The sequence below is a fragment of the Columba livia genome, chromosome 11 (genome assembly GCF_036013475.1).
Source record: "Columba livia isolate bColLiv1 breed racing homer chromosome 11, bColLiv1.pat.W.v2, whole genome shotgun sequence".
In the NCBI taxonomy this organism is placed as follows: domain Eukaryota; kingdom Metazoa; phylum Chordata; class Aves; order Columbiformes; family Columbidae; genus Columba; species Columba livia.
This window is the reverse complement of record NC_088612.1, coordinates 14,813,028-14,831,122: the sequence shown is the minus strand read 5'-3', so window position 1 is coordinate 14,831,122 and position 18,095 is coordinate 14,813,028. Positions and strand designations below refer to the sequence as shown.

General features: G+C 38.2%; 1 protein-coding gene across 7 annotated transcripts in view; it reads left to right on the top strand.

Moving 5' to 3' along the window:
• The window catches only part of MYO1E (myosin IE), a 114,632-nt gene that overhangs the window by 63,766 nt on the left and 32,771 nt on the right, over positions 1-18,095 (top strand). For all 7 annotated transcript variants that reach the window (XR_010475240.1, XM_021299403.2, XM_065075988.1 and 4 more), the window contains 9 exons: positions 657-751; positions 7,651-7,738; positions 9,291-9,380; positions 10,338-10,469; positions 11,524-11,658; positions 12,588-12,720; positions 16,287-16,483; positions 17,507-17,587; positions 17,968-18,054. Coding sequence is in view for 6 of the 7 variants with exons in the window: in XM_021299403.2 (XP_021155078.2) it covers positions 657-751; positions 7,651-7,738; positions 9,291-9,380; positions 10,338-10,469; positions 11,524-11,658; positions 12,588-12,720; positions 16,287-16,483; positions 17,507-17,587; positions 17,968-18,054 (1,038 nt within the window). In the remaining variant the exon portion in view is untranslated. The remainder of the gene's footprint in view (positions 1-656; positions 752-7,650; positions 7,739-9,290; positions 9,381-10,337; positions 10,470-11,523; positions 11,659-12,587; positions 12,721-16,286; positions 16,484-17,506; positions 17,588-17,967; positions 18,055-18,095) is intronic.

The window sequence follows — 18,095 nt, the reverse complement described above, 5'->3', positions numbered from 1 at the left end:
GGCCATTTTTACGTTACTGTATGCTTAAAGTGTGCTGCACAATACAAAATGGCCATTAGTGCATTTGGAGACTATGACTTGAGAACTCTCTAGCTGGACAAGAAGAATTAAAAAATTGAGATGCCAAAATTAGGTGCCACTTTTGAAAATACAGCTTGAAGAGTGGCTCAGGACAAGGACATTGGGGGCTTTAGAAGTCAGCTTTCCACTCTGCTGGAGCTGGGCATATCTGTGGATGTGGGAAACTGCTTGGTTTGGTGGGCTCTGGATGAAAGTGAGACCTGCAGCAGCAGGCTCTGCCGAGCGGTTTGGGCAGTTTATTGTTAGCATATGACTGCTGGTGGAATAGGCTTAAATTATGTGAGTTTCTCTTGGACAAGTAATGTATTTCAAGCACGGACCATTTTTAGGACAGGGTGTTTACAACATTTTAGGAGAAAATTATGCATGAGAGAAAGATCAGTAACAAAACCCAGACACTTTGATTTGTTTTTATTAAACAAACAAAAAAATTCCTGGGGAAAAATCAGTATAAATTGGGACTCAGAATTGTTTTTCCAGGAAAATAATTAGTCCAGTTGAAATAAAAATTTATATTGGTCTTTCTGCATTATTTTATGCTGTATTGAAAAATAATTCTCTGTTTCCCCTTCTAGGCACAATATGAAAACCCACCACATATTTATGCTCTTGCAGACAGCATGTACAGAAACATGATTATTGACAGAGAAAATCAGTGTGTCATTATTAGGTAAGAAAAAGATCTGTGAAAAAATGTTTTTCATCTTCCTTTGGTGTTTTAACTTCAAAAAGCAGAAAAGTTTATTTTTTGTTATATCAATAAAAATATTGTGTTCATGCCCACTGAACATTTTGGGGTTTTCTAGGGCAGCTAAGTACTTTCTGACCCTCGCTTTTGTTTTCCAGTGAAATCCTGACGATAGCTTAACCACAAGAAATCTCTTAGTCACATAGCCAGCTTCGTGCCCCAAACCAAAACTGCAATAGCTTGAGTGGCTACAGGAAAGAGATGGATTAACAAGTATAGCAGCCACAGGAACTGTTAAATCAAACATTCTCACATGGACGGCATTTACCATACTCTGGTTTTAGTGCTATTTCTTTTTTCCCCCCTGTTAAAAATAAATGTAGTGTTGATCCTTTTGGAATTTTACTTGCATTCAGTCAGAGACAAAAGGAGAGAGATAGAGGAAAAATAATTTTGTATTCACTATTAATCTATTTTAATTATTAGGTGGAAGGAATTCACTGTGGAACTATTACTGAACTTTTTTAATGACAGGCATTACTTAAGTCACAAAGTGAGTTTTGGGTGGAGGTATGCTTTGTTCTCAGCTGTGGGTTTACAGATGGAGTATAATAATGAAAGTGGGCAGAGAGCAAGAACTGCAGGATGTTTGAGCTGGTACATTGTACCTCTTCTGACTTTCCTTCTTACATGGAGAACTTGAGAGGTTCCCTGTGGTGCGCCTGGAACTGCACTTCACCCGCGGCAGAGGTGGCCAGGGTGGGTGCATGCATCACAGGGGCTGTGCAGGGAAATCCGTTGGGATGTGGGAAGAAAATATTAGACCTTCAGTAGTAGATGTCTGTAATTTATAAACAGAGAAATCGCGTACATGAATTGGGAGTGTGTGCTCAAACATGTTTTTTAATGGCGTGGGTGATCAAAAGCATTCATAGGCCACTGGCCTATGAGACTTTTCCAAGGACTCGGGGAGAAGGAGAAAAAGAAAAAATATTTTGAAGGGAAAGTGTCATTGTTTTATTAAAACCAGCTTTTCTTATGCTTCCCATCATTTGTCTGTGGGTCATGCCGAGAGGCAGCACTATGAATGTAACTGCTGTTGAATTTAACAAAAGAGAGATGTCAAGACTGAATGTTTTCTTTGTCCAGGGGCCCTGTCTGGTCTCCTCCCCCGGTGGCTCTGTGCCCCGCAGTGTCACAGCCCAAGGGAGCAGGCTGGCAGTGGCGATCAGGGGCAGGTAACCTAGTGCGCCCAGTCCCTTGGGCTCAACCTGCCAGGAAACGGTGTGTGGTCACTGATGTTTAAACTTAAATGTCCTTGCAGCAGCCACTTACTAATTTGTTGTTGTCACAGGGGTATTATAAAGAACTGGGCTCAGTATGTGGGTCCTACTTGTGGCGGTGCTCCATCTGCAAGTGTGTCTGTACGCTCCTGAATGATCCAGTGTGAAAATGGATTTCATATTAATATATCTCACTGATGAGCTGCCATGAAAGCTTGTGAGGAATAATTGTTTGAAAGTTACATTCACTGTTTTATTCCTTTGAATCTGTACCTGGGGGTTGTGCAGACAGAGTTTCCTAGGTGACATGTTACAGTGGAAAAGTGCACAGGTGTGTCCCTCTTAGCATCAGCCAAGTGTATGTAGGTATGTGGAGACTGTTGATTTTACATGTAGGAAGGTCAGCCAGGCATTAAGAGTTTGCTGTGCTGAGCTGTACTGCTGTCAGGGCCTCCCTGTTCCTGGGCCCCTGGCTACAGCATGGTGCCGTATGAAACAAGATGCTTGTACTCCTGTCTGTCATAGATCTGAATTGTTCCCTGAGCTCAGTTGTCTTTTCTGGAAAACGGATGCCTGTTTCCATACTGAAGTTACTAGTCCCGTTTAGTCAAATTCAGACTTAGTAGGGATGGATAAAATTGGGTTTTATTTTGCTTTTTGAATAAAGTAACATCCCAGAGGCTGGAATGTTTCACATGAAGCTAAATTCATAGTAAAAGCCTTTAAGATCTGGTGAACTGTGATTAAAAAAAGTATTTTTTGATCCATTGCAAATGCCTTGAAGTGCAGTGAATGCAGAGGATCACATGTTCAGATACCTGAGATGCAGATCTGAGCTGCAGACTTACGGGTTTAAATTCACGTGAGAGTTCTTGAGCTTGAATGATGGATGACATGTTCTTCGGAGTGTCTGCATTTTGTATATGCAGAGTGAATTTTCTCTCAGTGTGTGCACAGCCTATACAAAATCTGGAGTTAATTGAAATCTACTGCAAAATTAAAACAAGAAAAATCATGTCTGCCAGTGACATTTCAGAGAGTTCCTCTTCCTTTCTGCACATTTATTTTTCCTATGATTATTCTTGTTACAAACACTGTAAAAACTGTGGACTAGACTGACAAGTAGTTTTCATGATGGTATTTGATTTTTTGGGACACTTGGAAATTATTTTATAAAATCAAGTAACTCAGCCATTTGCAAAACTGATTTTGTTTGGTTGATACTTTAATCCTTTTGACCGCATTGAATTGAAACTGTTTTTAGAGACATCCTGTATTTTCTGATTTTAACGTCATCACTATTTCTAACAACTAGAGCTGGCATAAGAGTGAAGTTCTTGAAGTTTGGGGTTTGTTTGCTTACGTTTTATTTCATAGACCGGAAGGCACTGAAGTTGCTGGCAGACTAGAGGCTCCAAAGGTTCTGCCGCTCTTGAATGAAATGAACGTTGTAGCTGTTCTAGCTTCATGTCTCCTGCCACATCATCCTGCTGCAGTCGGGACCCTGGGTGTGTGTGAGGATCGTTTAATTTCAGAACTCTAAATAACACATTTAGACACTGATAGAAAAAGCTCATCTTCAAAAAGTCAGTGAATGAACTGGAAAGCAGATTCAAAAGAAAATACGGTTTTCTGAAAGGCTGAATAGATAGCAACCAGAACTCATCTTTTTAGGTGATAATACCAAACAGCATTTCCAGGGCCAAGGAAGTCTGTTGCACTAGCAGAGTAACAACAGTGTATATGTATATGCATGAAAAAAATTACATGTACGCGTGTCTAATTCCGGCTGAGGAGCCAGGAGCTGCTTGGAGTGGCAGTTGGTGGTGCCAACAGTGAGGTTTTCGCGGGCTGGGCTCTGGCGGGCTGGGCTCTGGCGGGCTGGGCTCTGGCGGGCTGGGCTCTGCCAGGCTGGGCTCTGCCGGGCTGGGCGCGGGTGCAGAGCGTGTGCTGAGGCGAGAGGAGGGAGCAGCGCCCGCAGTTGTCTGCCCTCCTTTCGTGGCACCGAGCAGAATTACAAAGGAAGTTTACTCATATGAGTAATGCAGTTAGACTGGAGATGATTTTGTTGTTAAGTTTATGCTTTACTGGGGTGTGATATTTAAACCTCTGTTGAAACAAGCTCATAAATGTCTGTTACAGCAGACTGTGTTCACATTTCTTCCTCACTTGGAATGGCGGCCCTCGCAAACTGTCCACAAGGACAGGATTTTCACTATGAAGGATTGTCTGTTGTGATTTTTTCTTTCTTCTGGACTATCATTGCCATTAATTAAGAGAATGGAGATTATGATTATTATTTTTCTGTTGTGTAGCAATAAATGTGTTTATTCAGAGTGTTCTTAAACTTTTACTTTTCTATAAAGTTGAGGACTTTATTTTCACTTTCTTTCTGCAATCTCTGCCAGGAGATGATGCAGTTTCTTTAAAGCAGGTTTTCAGTTCTTATATGTAATTTTAGTTTACATTTGACATCCATGTAGCAGTGCTTGAGTACAGTAAAGCTGTGTATGATGACTGCATACCTGAAAAGACAATACATTTAAAATACTGCAAATATATGTTAATGAAAGATCATTTACCGCCCCAACTGTTTTTTTGTGAACAACTCCCATCTATCTTGTCTATTAAGTTCAGAATTTAATGTGAGATTTCTAGTCAGGTTCTGTATCTCAGCTTTACAGAAGACTCAAATGACTTGATTGTTCTAAAACATCTGTAGAGAATCCAACTGGAAATGTGGTTGAATTTTAATGGAGAGGTGGCAGAAACCTAAATCTAGTGCCGTAGGCAAAGTGAGCTAAAGTCTCCGCTTCAGAAGGGAGAAACATTTCTCTGAGGTTCTGCGACTGAGGTTTCCTCGAACATAATTAGGGAAAGTGAATTTGCTATATAAACAAACTAAAAAGCTTATCCAAACACATCAGAGTATTTTACATATGCAATGCTCTTTACTGGCAGAACCAAGAGTTCTTTATAAGTATTTGTTATTCAAATTTCGACATTGTCCTGGTGATGTACATAGGTATTACTGGTACTGTACTATAGCCAGGGACTCTATACTAAACATCACTTGGAAAATTAGTTTTAAGGGGAAGGATGAGGCTAGTTATTGCATCTTGCTTCTCTAATCGCTGATTGTATTTCTTCTGGGAAGGAAGGAGCAAAAACTTTTCCCTCTGTATTTGTAGTCTTATTCTGATTTCAGCTAAGTGTTAATTGACTTTGCTGAACAAAATGTGACTTTGCTGAACAAAATGTCATTTTCCTGAAGTAGCAAGTAGTGCTAGAAGAAACAATACCTCTTTCAAGGCATTATCTTTTTTGCTACTGATTGAGACTATGTATTGTTTCTATTTTTAGTAAGAAAAGTCTGAGAAAATTGTCAGTACCACAACCTGCTTACTTTAAACCATTATAATCATTTTTTCAACCTTCGAAAACCTCTATACTTCCAACATTCTTAAACCTACCCAGCTAGAAATTGTTCTTACCTCTCCTTAAAATAGTTTTAATAGCAGCAGAGCAGTAAGATGTATGTGAAAAAGCCTCAGTATGAGAATAATTTGGCAGGAATGCCATAATTTCCCTGCTAGAGCTGACTACCTGAGCTTTCACTGGGGACAAGATACCATCCCATCAGATAAAGTTACTTTGGTTCATAAATAATGCATTATCATGTTTTATTCTAGTTTAATTGGGACAATTTACTCATCCCCGATCAATAAAATCCTAAAAATGAAAAAATGTATGCATGTGCAACTCTAAAGCAAACTCTGAAAGGTAGTCTTTTGGCCAAGTTAACTTACTATAAAGGACCACTTAGATCAAAACAGAGACTAAAATGGAACTATATTCCTCCAGGTCAGTTTCTGTGGCAAACACTAATAGAATGAGAAATATAAGCCACCCTTAACTTAAACAAACAGGATAAAGATAATTTATCCATCAAAGAAAATCTTACAGAAAGGTGTTAAATTTTTATTGTGTGATATATAATCTCTGATGAAATTAATTCAGTGTTTGACCCTGGATCCTCTTTTGTATTCAGTTGAAAACTGCATATAGAAATTCAAGAGGATGATTCAGTTAGTGGTTTGTCTGTCTCGTTTTACCACAGGATGAGAAAATTTACTGTGAGCAAATTTTGAAGAAATGTTATTTTAATTATCGTACTGTTGCTGATTTGAATTTCTGAAAACAGTTTACCATCCAGCAAACTTGTCTGTCCCTGTGAAGGCAGCAGATGCCAATAATACAGGCTTTCTTCTTGATGCTTAGGAAAAGATGACTTGGAATAATAAAAATCATAATCCACACTTCACAGATGAGATCAAGAAGTTTGTGGGGTTTTGGGTTTTTTTTCACCATTTCAAGGTTCCTGTTTGATCTGTAAAACTGCAGTCAGGAGAAGGCAGAAGCGTGAACACATTTCTGAGGGGAAAAAAACAAACGTACCTTTCAGTATGTGTGTACTGTTTGGAAGCTTTAAGGGTGTAAAATGCAGCCTGGCAGTTTGGGGAGCTTTTTCAGAATTAAACCTTTGGAAACGTCTCCATTATTCATGCTGATAAAGAGCTATGAGTTGACATTCTCAGCAAGTCCTTTTCCTGCACAGGACTTGCTGATGTTTCTCTGGCAAACATAGCTTAAATTTGTGAGGAAAAGATGTGTATTTGATCCATATCCAGGAACAAGTAGGCACAGGATGGAAGAGTCAACAACATTCACTGACATTATTCAGGAGCTTAAAGAGAGCACAGATTTTGCACAAGGAAAAAAGTCAGGCATCTTTATGACATTGAACGAACACCCATCTGTTGTTTTTTTTATGTACTAGTATTGTTGTCCAGGCCAAGGTAAATTCATTAAGGTCAAGGCAGACTTGCACCAACATTGGTGTAAATCTGGAGGAATTCTGTTGAAATGAAGTTAGCTTTAAGGTATGAAATAAAGCATGAGGTTGGATTGTCTGGCATGCCAGTCTTCTTTCCCTCTTGAGAGCTTACTAATTGCAAGAAGGCAAATCTACTGATGTTGTAAATGTTATTCACCATTGAAGTAAAATATTATAATAGCAAAATGGAATTGTTAAAGCTAATATGGAATATTAAGACTTCTTGTACCCTGTGTCAAGAGGCACAGGAACAGGAAGGAAGTTCTTCCGTCATTCAGGATGTGATTAATAATGTCTCATTATTTCATTCAGGAACACCAAAACCAAAAGACTCCTGAAATAAAGGAGGTATCTGGCATGGCATTGAAAGCTTGGACTTTCAGATGAGTTTCTGTGTTAAGATCTGAAATTCCTCTAAATGTACATGGGAATTTTGAGTTCTTAACACACTTGTTCTCTTTTGAGCATCTTAGTTTAAATATTTTTCTTTCTCAATTTACATAGTTTTCTGACTTTGAAGTCCCATAGAAACTCTGGTGTCCATGCAAAATGATGTATTCAAAATTATTTATTCTCAAAAATTCAGAAAATATTCATTGTTAAAGTACCTAGTCTTAATTGAACAAGATAAACCTCAAATTACTCCATTTTAGAACTATTTTAAAACTAACAGGTACATTTCTGTGTTTTCTTTTTCATAGTGGGGAAAGTGGTGCTGGAAAGACTGTAGCTGCTAAATACATCATGAGTTATGTCTCAAAAATTTCAGGAGGTGGTCCTAAAGTACAGGTGAGTTGATGGAGGTTAATACTGGAGCACAAGCATTGTCTGAAGATGTACGAGAGAGGCAGAAGGACAAGGGTCTGTGCAGCAGCCCCGCGGCTCTGCCGAAGGCGCTCAGCGGGGAACGCCCACAGGCCACGGCTGCACAGGCAGCTGGAGGGGCTGGGGACCTGCCCTGGGGAAAACCCACAGACCCAGAATCCTGTGTGCTGAAAGTCTGGCAGCTCTCGTGCTCAATTATGTCTACTGGCCTTTTTTTTTTTTTTTTAGTTAAGGGGTAAAAGGTACTTTAATTATTGTTCTTAACCAGAGTAAGAACAACCACCAGTCTCCTTCTAGTAGATGTGTGGGTTTTTCCCCTCCTGTGTTGACAATCTATTGAAAACTGAACTGTCTTTCTGGCGTTTTTATTATTACCATTAAATCTCTGATTTGTATGCATTTGTCAGAGAGCCAACAGCAGGAACATCAGCTTGTTTTATGAGGCTATCTTGTCAAAATGAGAGTATCTGCAAGCTAGCTGCAACAACAAATAGTTGCTTTTGTTAATAACTACACTAGCAATGTCTGCTCTATCTACCGAAACATATTAACTAAAGCTTATTGAACGAATTAGCCATAAAAATGTTCTTAATGAGGCTACAACGGCATTCACTGGCTGACAGACAGCGGTAGGTACGTAGTAACTGCTTTTATCAGTTTACTCTTTTTAAGGGCTTATTGTTAGTTTTTGTTTCGTTCCGGTCTCTGATGTTGAGTACGTTCTTTCCACTTAATTTTCCGCAACGGTGATACTGGGAACATTGCAGAGAATAATTCAGTGACCAAGAGAATGATCCAGAGAAAGTATGCATTGTGTGATTTTGGGAATGAATATAATCATACTTTATAAGTAAATAGCTTGTTTAAAAGACTACAGCGTTTTGTACAAAATTTAAAAATATTCTTAGTGATTACACAGTAACAGTTGATGAAGTTGATAAGTTGCCTTGAGCATTCCTTTTGAAATAAAACTAAATCTTCACAACCCAGCATGCACTGGGTTTATTCCAAAGCTGCTGTCTTGCCCACACTTCCAGCAGCCAGGACCATACAAAGAGACAACAGTAACACACTTTGCTGCAGCATCAGTGATCCCACAGCAGGTTGCTGAAGCACTTGCAGATTTCCTGCTGCTCTGACTTCATTGATTGTGGTTCCAGACCCAAAAAGGTTTAAATGCTCATGTGTAAGAAGGAAATAGTTTAAAATCAAGATGATGAAAAACACCAAATCAATTTATTGGCTCTGTTGCTTGGTAGTACAGTGAACAGAAGGACCAGGTTTTAGCCTCAGGCATTTTGTTCAATTTTGTAGGATTTTCTTCAAAAACCAGGAACTAGAAGCTCTTTAAAAAATATGGTTAGATTCTATTCCTTATCCAATCAAGAGGATTCCTTACAGATGCAGGCTTTCTTGCTTTTTAATATATAATTCAGATGTTGTGGTTTTCTAGAAAATCTGTAAGAACTCTTAAAATGTCAATTTCTGAATCTCTCCTGTTTTCCTAAAATTTTAGCATGTTAAAGATATTATTCTACAGTCCAACCCTTTATTGGAGGCCTTTGGGAATGCAAAAACTGTGCGGAACAACAACTCCAGCAGATTTGTAAGTCCCTGTACCTTAGAGGTTACTTTATTCTTCCAGCTTCCGTGCTGTTACAGAGACACTATTCAGGAGTATAATATAAATTGACTATAAATGAGGTAAATCTAAATTCTTTATAAAGTGTGTTTTAAAACATAAAGTACATGTTGAGAAGCCTGTATTTCATTCTGTATAGCTTGTGTGTTTGTTTCTCTTAAAATATGTATTGGTCACAATTTATAAAATGTTCAGTCTGCAAGCAAATAATTTATCAGCAACAAACTGTCCAGTTTTCCAGATCAGTAAAATATACACAGTAATAGATGTGTTTTTTTTTTTAAAAAAAGGCTTTTAAAAAATAGATGATACCATACTTAGAGTTGTTTGATGGGAAATGCCTTTACTAATATGTACAGAAAGCAGGCAGGAATTATTTTCAGTCTGTCATTATAAAATACACAAGATAATGTTGCGCAATGACAGTTCGCTAGATAACATACTGAAGGGTCTGTTTCAAAAAGTTACATGTAGGTTTTACAAATTTGAGATTGTTCCTCACCCAACATGAATGTTAATGCAATTAACGTTTCCCTGAAAGAAAAAGATAATTGCTTTACCTTGCTTCCAAGCAGAACACTATGTTTGCTGTGGGTGGTAAATCTGATATATTGACTTCCCATATAGGTGAGCCTTATCGTTTCCTTTACACTAAGCAAAAGTCTCAGCAGTGAAAAGAAGCCATTGACTTCCTTTCTATGTTGGCATTAACATATGACATATTATTCCGAGTCTAGCGCTGTGTAAATGCAGAAAGAATAAAAGTTCAAGAATCTAAGCTTAGGTTATACCTTGAGGCAGCTGTGTCACTGTATCCACAAAGATTAAACATCCCAGTAACCTTCCTTGAGATACAGTGCCAGTGTGGGATTTCAGATTTGTGTTTACTAATCATTCAACAGCTTTAATTGTTTCTTGCAGGGGAAATACTTTGAAATCCAGTTTAGCCCAGGTGGAGAACCAGATGGAGGGAAAATCTCCAACTTCCTACTGGAAAAATCTCGTGTTGTAATGAGGAATCCTGGAGAGAGGAGTTTTCACATTTTTTACCAGGTCAGAAGTTTACAGCTCCTTTCTGAGTTACTTAAAATAACTAAGACCTGTTTTTCCTTTTGATTGAAAAGGCGTTCTCAACACAGTGAGATTACTGGGTGCATACTCAAGAAGGTAATCTGGATATCAGTGGGAAGGAAGCTTGATAGCATGTGGAGGCACCATCCAACATAGACTTACCTCGCTGCCTTCCAGCTCCACAACAAAAGTGCTTCAATATTTCAAAGGCCTTGCTTGGAAATTCGGTGTGAAATTCTATATGGAAAGGTCCAGTAGCAATAATAGAAAATGAGAACTTTCCAACAGATTTCTGTTTGAACCGGTCTGTATAATTATACCTTCGTGAAAGAGAGATTTGATTCTCAGTTGAGTTTTCTAGGACATTTAGGATAATATATCTTCATAGAATCCTACAAACATCCTCACTTTTTAGTTTTTCAGAAGGCTTTTCTGGCCTTTGTTGGTCCTTGACATGTGAGTTCCGTATCTGCTGAAGTGCTGTTGATCAAGCTCTATGAAACTAAAGGCAGCATCGTGACTGTAAGCAGCTTCACATTAAGTTGAAGTGCCCCTGCCAGGATGGAAAGCTGAGTTGGAGCTGGAATTGCTCCAGGAGCTGTGTGTTCTTCTTTTCTGAGGCTTATTAACAATTTTCACTGTCCTGCTGTGGCTTGGAGAGGCATTTTGACACAGGGGTTAAAAGACCATGGGGGTTTGAGTCTTCTGAGGTTAGTTTGTTCATTCCTTCTTATTGCACAACTGTGTAGACTTCACACAGATCCGAGGATCCTCTCCTCTGGCATCACAGAGAGTACCGGAACCTTTTTTAACTACTGTGTTATTTATTCTTGGCCCCTGTTGACCTAAATGATGCAAAGAGGGGTGATTTGAGCCATAGTGTTGAAGCAGTTCAAAACTTGCTTAACATACGCCATATCTTAACATATGTTTAACACTAGCCATGTCCCTCCCAGTAATTTCAGGCTCAGTCACCTCTTTCATCTCTCCTGAAGACTGTTGTATGATGCCTAATGTGGGGATTCTTATTCTGCAGCTAATTGAAGGGGCCTCCTCAGAACAAAAAAGCAGTCTTGGAATTACCAGTATGGACTACTATTACTATCTGAGTCTCTCTGGGTCCTACAAAGTTGATGACATCAATGACAAACTGGATTTCCAAGAAACACTGGTGAGTGTTCTACTCTATGATTTGCACAGTGGTGGATGTATGTTCATTTCACTGTCCATTAGTAGCAAAGACCTTGATGTATTAATGTGAGAATGAGAAATGAATGTAGATATAACTTACTTCCTCCTCAGCACAAAATATAATTAAATATGTTACCCTGAAGAGGTCCTGTGTTGCAGCCTAACAATCTGAAGTAGATAAATACTTTCTGTAGAAAGTTGTTTTGTTTTCTGATTGTTCTTTTTCAGAAGGGTGCAAATTTAATGAAATTTAATTGAATGCAGATAATCTGTAGTATGAAAAATGTGAAAATGCAAACACAGTGAGGAAATTCCATTAAAAGAAAATATAAGAGAGTGCCCTATTTTAGCTGAATTCTTAGTGGTGACTCATCTTCCATTCCTATTTAAAATGGTGCAACTTAAAGGCTGGAGAAAGGGACTAGAAAGCATAAATCAGGGATCTTTGTCTACTGCTGTTGCCAGTTTATGTGACCTTTACGCAAGTCATGTCCATTTATTATTTAAAGTAAGCACATTAACACATCCTTTATTTATATATGTCACATATGTAAAGGCCTAAAAAAAAAAAGTTACTGTTGTATTCTAGCTAATTATTAGTGTGACACTTCAGAGCAGATGCGTGTTTTTCAGTAACTTTAATTTTTCCAGAGTTAATTTTGCTAACACATCTTCTAAATGGTGTAGATGCTTCTGTATTAAATAAAAAAAAATTAAAAATGCTGAAGTAGGACATCTGGTACCTTTTGAAACTTCAGTCCAGGCTGTAATAAAATTTGGTTGCCTTAGGTATTTGAACTGTTGTGAAAAGCTCTAATTTTTAACATCAAAATTTGAAAAGGACTTCTATGACAAGAGTCATTGAACAGGTTCTGCAACTGATTCCATTTTTTTTCTTTTTCTTCCCAGCACGCAATGAGTGTGATTGGGATCTTTGCAGAGGAACAGGCATTGGTGCTGCAGATAGTGGCAGGAATACTGCATTTGGGAAACATCAGCTTCAAAGAAGTTGGCAACTATGCAGGAGTGGAGAGTGAGGAGTGTAAGTACCTCTGGAAACCGTTAGAGAATTAGCAATGGGCTGAAACCCAGATGGTGTAAGGTGAACTGCAATCCTGAGCTGCCTATCCAAACACAGCGCATCATTTCTTACAGTGTGAGGCTGCTAATTTAGATTCTCTTCCAAAACCAATGGTGCTGAGGTCCCTGTTTTGTCTTGTTCAATGCCACAGACTTAACAGGAGTGCCATTTTGCATTTTGAATTGAAGAAATTTTTCAGCCTTTACGTATGAAATAATAGAAATAGTGAGAAATGCTTTTGGCAAACTTGACCTCTGCTCCTTTTAGTCTGTCAGCATGCATTCCTAAAAGCACCTTTTTCTTATGTGCTTAGACCTCCTTGCCATGTGAAAGCAGCTAACAACTTGTGGAGTTTTCCCAGTCTCAGGTACACAGCCAGCTCTCAGGCTGTATATGTATATGTACATGTATATGTATATGGAAGAGGTGCCTTGAAAATAGAAATTCAGACTTGAATTGAAATGCAGAATTCACATTCTACTGCTACGTTCCCTGTCCCTAATTTTTCAACCTGTACCTCATCATTAGGTACATCTACTATTTCCTTACCGACAACGCACTGACCTTGCAACCCTCACCTGTTGCTGCTGGCTTAGATCAGCTAGGCCCACATCAGCAAGACATTGAAAGAATAAAGGATCTTGAGTTCTAAACATTTTTGTCACGATTTATAAAACTTGCATTTAATGTTGATTTTATACTACCTTGATAATTTAAGGACAGAGTGGATAAGCACAACATATGTAGTAGCTTATACATATCTGTCTGTTCTCTTAACTCTTATGTCAGAATGGTCCTTTTGTTTAGGAAACTGCATTTATTTAGTTTTAGGTAAGTTAAATATGAATAAAGTTATCTTGTGTATTCAACTTCCCACTCAACTGTATGATACTTGTTTTAAAAAAGTGGGAAATAAAAATACTAATTTTTAACCTTAATTTCTTAATTTGAGAGAATAGTAAGTGAACCCAAAGAAAAACATTTTGTGGCATTTTATACATCCAGATAAAAATATAGGAGTTTTTATATGCCTTATGGTTCCAGATGAGCTACTGTGCTTCCATTTAAATCACAGCATTAAATCTTTCCGTGAAATCAAGACATTTAATAGCCAGACAAGATAGATACAGAGTGTGTTGTATGAAAAGGTAACAAACTGAAAAGACACGAGTTGAAACTAAGTTGGTAAATGTGAATGTTATTTCTGTGATGAGCCATGTACGCCATACTTAAATATATGTGTGTGACTATTATATTGAAAAAATTAGCAGACAGAATGAATATAGAACTTACTCATAAACATGCTGCATTTTTAAGGCGCCAGGGAAGAAATAGCAATGTCTCGTACAATTTCTGCATTATGAGGTTGAACGTTGGGTTCATTTCTCTTTCCATTTGTCTTCCCCCCACCCAGTTTACTAGTTGTCCTAGCTAACTAAGTAGAGTTTATAGCCTGGATAGCCACTAAAGCTAAAACACAAAGACCACTGATAAGTCATGCTTTGCATAAGTTGGAAATAAGAAAAAGTGTAAGAATTTTGTCCCTAGTGTTCTTATTATTGTATAGTCAATCGCACAAAAACAAGCTAAGGCCATTCTTCAGGACACCAAAAACTCTAGTCTTTGAGTCAGAATTAGATCCATACAGCCCACTCTTAACAGAAATTTGGACAAATACTTCTTTAAAACTGCTAGTGATTATTATCTGTTACAGTGCTTGATTATATTAATAGTTGAAAAAAGTGTCATTATTTATTCTAAATCTTGTATGTTGCAAATTATGCGAAATACTACTTGTTCTCTCCTGGATGCAGAAAACAATTTGAGCCATTTGTCTTTACATTTGCATTGTACTGAAAGGTCTGTTTTACACTTTCCAAAAGCCAACAAAGTGAACCTAGTGTTTTTCAGCTTTTCTTCACCAATTGTATTTGAAACTGTTCCACAGAATGCTACTGATTACTCTTTGAGGATCATTTTTTCAGTTATGTGCATATCCTGCTTGATGGTAGTTTCTAGGTGGTAACTCTATGGTTCCTACCCAGGGATAATAACCAGGCATCTTAGGAATGTGAAATTACTATAGTGTCAGCTATTCTTCCTTTACAGTAAATCACGAGCACTGTGAAGAAGAGTTTCTGAGGTATGCGTGGTGGTTCATTCCATTAAACTGTCTTCATAAATTCTTACAGCAGTATTGGCTAAATACTTACTCTGGCATCTTTACAATATATGTGAGCATATATGGTCTGTAATTACCTACATTCTTTTCCATTGTAAAGCATATGACCTGTTCATGTGCTCCTCAACCTGAGTTCTCAGTGAGTTAGCAGAGACGGTGCCAGTGACTCAGCTTTGGTTAATTGTGTGGTTCCTAGTATCCTAGAGTGTAAATTTAATCAGCTTGCTGATGGGAATAAATAAAATTCCAGAAAGGTGACAGTTGTTTGCAGTTTTGAAAGTCATTTTGGATTAACGTACGGAAGGGTTTAGTGAAATCATGCTGTGATGTTACAGACGTGTAAAGCACAACGGGCTGCTGCCTTAGTGATTGTTTTACATCCTCCTCACACCAGTAAAGTAGATGTGAAAGCAATGGAACATGGAGGAAACATTGTTAGAGGATGAGATGGTTTAGCAGAGGTGCAACACCAACTCCAAGAGCTGCCCTTGGGAGCTATTTCCATGTGCTTTCAAGCTGTTTCTCTTTTTCTGTTCCTTATGGTGTATGACACCTGCGGGTAACATCTGCACCATGTGCTATGAATACAAGGAATACTAGACTTGTGCCTGCTTATTGCATAGATGTATTTTTCTGCTTTATTTTTAAACAAGGGAAATCAGAATTTGTAAAGTATGTCCAGAATAAGGGATTTAAAAACCCCCAAACAAACAACCCAAAATGCCACCACACACAAAACCCAACCAACCCACACCCACCCACACAAAAGCCATGAACAAAACTACAAAAAACACCAAAAAAATGCACGTCACACAAACAAAAAACCACCAAAACCAAATAAATGGCAAGGCAATTGAAAACTTTTTGCAATATCCTGACTTGGAAGAAGAAAGGTAAAGAATATTAGGAAGCAGATAGCAAATTATTATATTTTAAACCTTTCATGTTTTCCACAAAGAATTTTAAATTGTCTCAATTTTATTTAATGTTTGAACTCTATGTTTTATTTTATCTCCTCTAAGAGTGACTTGTTTGAACCACATAGTTCAAAACTATGACCTAAGCTACCTTATATGTTTGAAGGATTGAAGGTACGTAAATAGCTGATTATTTTGCTTCTACATGGTTTATCTTAATTGAAATCCACGTAAGTAAAGAGTTGAAAGTGTCTTTGGGGAGCTTAGGGAGATTTTAAAGACATAAATCCCTGGTCTTTTTAAGGTGCATGCCCCATGAGGTTCCTTACTGCTGTCGTTATTAGAGATACAGCTAATTTTTTTTCCCCTTCATTCTGTATTGGTTAAGTCTGTAAATCATAATCCAGCAACTCCAACTTTTCTTGCAGTTTTGGCTTTTCCTGCTTTTCTCCTTGGAATTAACCAGGACCGCCTAAAAGAAAAACTGACCAGCAGACAGATGGAGAGCAAGTGGGGAGGCAAATCTGAGTCTATCAACGTGACGTTAAATGTGGAACAAGCCTGCTACACCAGGGATGCACTGGCCAAGGCCCTTCATTCCCGTGTTTTTGATTACCTGGTGGATGTAAGTTGGATTTGCTTGAGTCTACTGGTATCAAAACAAGTACAAGTACACTAGGAATGTTCCTTGCAGTGTCTTACTTGTCCATCATTTTTCAGCCAGCATGTTTCTTTGCCTAAACCTTAGTAGCAGTACCGAGCAGAGCAGTGGGAGCATGACCACAGATGTTAAATACTGAATGTATGACAAATGCTACACTTTCTTTGAAGCAAATGAGCTGTGCTTTCAGCACTATATTTGCTCAGTCTCCTGCCACAACTGTCCCATATGATATTATGACATCTTCCTGTCAGCATCCATACTGCTCTGAGTCGTTGTCTCATGTAGCTGAGAATTTCCAGATGAGCAGAATTAGTGAATTAGGGTCCCCTGCTCTCTTACCCCACTCTCCTGTGAAGAACACCTTCAGCATCCCAGTGCTGTGGCATTGGGGCAAATGGTCAAATTCCATTGTCCGTGCTCAAGTAGTCTCTTGTTCAGAAGGAGACCCCGGGCTGGGCTGGTGGGGTAGAAACCTCGCCTTTGGCCGCAGCTGTGGGCCAGATGAAGCAGAACAGTCTCCTCTGTGGTGACACTGCCAGCGTGTCCGCACAGTCGCCCTCATCATGACAGGTCTGTAATTACCACTGTGTGCCTGCACCAGCACTGACACTGCAAAGTAGAGTAATACAGAAATGGGTGAAAAGACTCACGGCACTATCTGCAAAATGCATCAGACTTAAAGCTGTTACCTTTATTGTTGGCTCCTTTTCTTTAACTGAGCCAGTTACACCAAAGGAGAAAGGACAGTAGACCCAAAGGCTCACTAATCTGGGAAACAGGATAGTATGTTGTTCATTTCCTAGCTGTTAATAACAGTTTATTTAAAAGTGAAAGTAAAATACCCTATTACATATATTTGTATTCCATTCAAATAAGTTCTTTTTGAAGAAACCCAATGCTTTTATATAAAGATCTAAGGATATGAATATATCTTTTAAATATGTAAACCACTCTTTGTTTTACATTTTGTTTCTGTTTTATTAGTCTATTAATAAGGCTATGGAGAAGGACCATGAAGAATATAACATCGGTGTCCTTGATATTTATGGCTTTGAAATATTCCAGGTAAGGCAATGCAATACACAGGGTTTAAGCACATCTGACCTGGGAGGTTTTTGTTATTTAGAGAGGGGAAAAAATCCAAAACACAAAAAAAAGAAAATCCTGTGGCCAGAATAAAAGCAAAAAATCCCCAACCCAGCTTCCTGGACATTGAGTTCTCACTGGTAATGTCTCACTTAATAAACATGAATTATTGAAGAAACTTCAAAGAAATTAGGTCATTGATCTTGAAAGAAAGATCTGAGATTACACAGGATGTCCATAAAGTCAGCAACCCATCCATCACTGAACATGTTTCTTTGAAGCTTATTGCCAGCATAAGAACTAAGAATTATTGTATATAAAGCATGAGACTGATTTTTAAATTGTTTCCTTTTCTATAGAAAAATGGTTTTGAACAGTTCTGCATCAATTTCGTTAATGAAAAACTACAGCAGATTTTTATTGAACTGACACTGAAGGCAGAACAGGTAACCAGACATTTATTATTTTTGAATTCATAAGTGAGCTA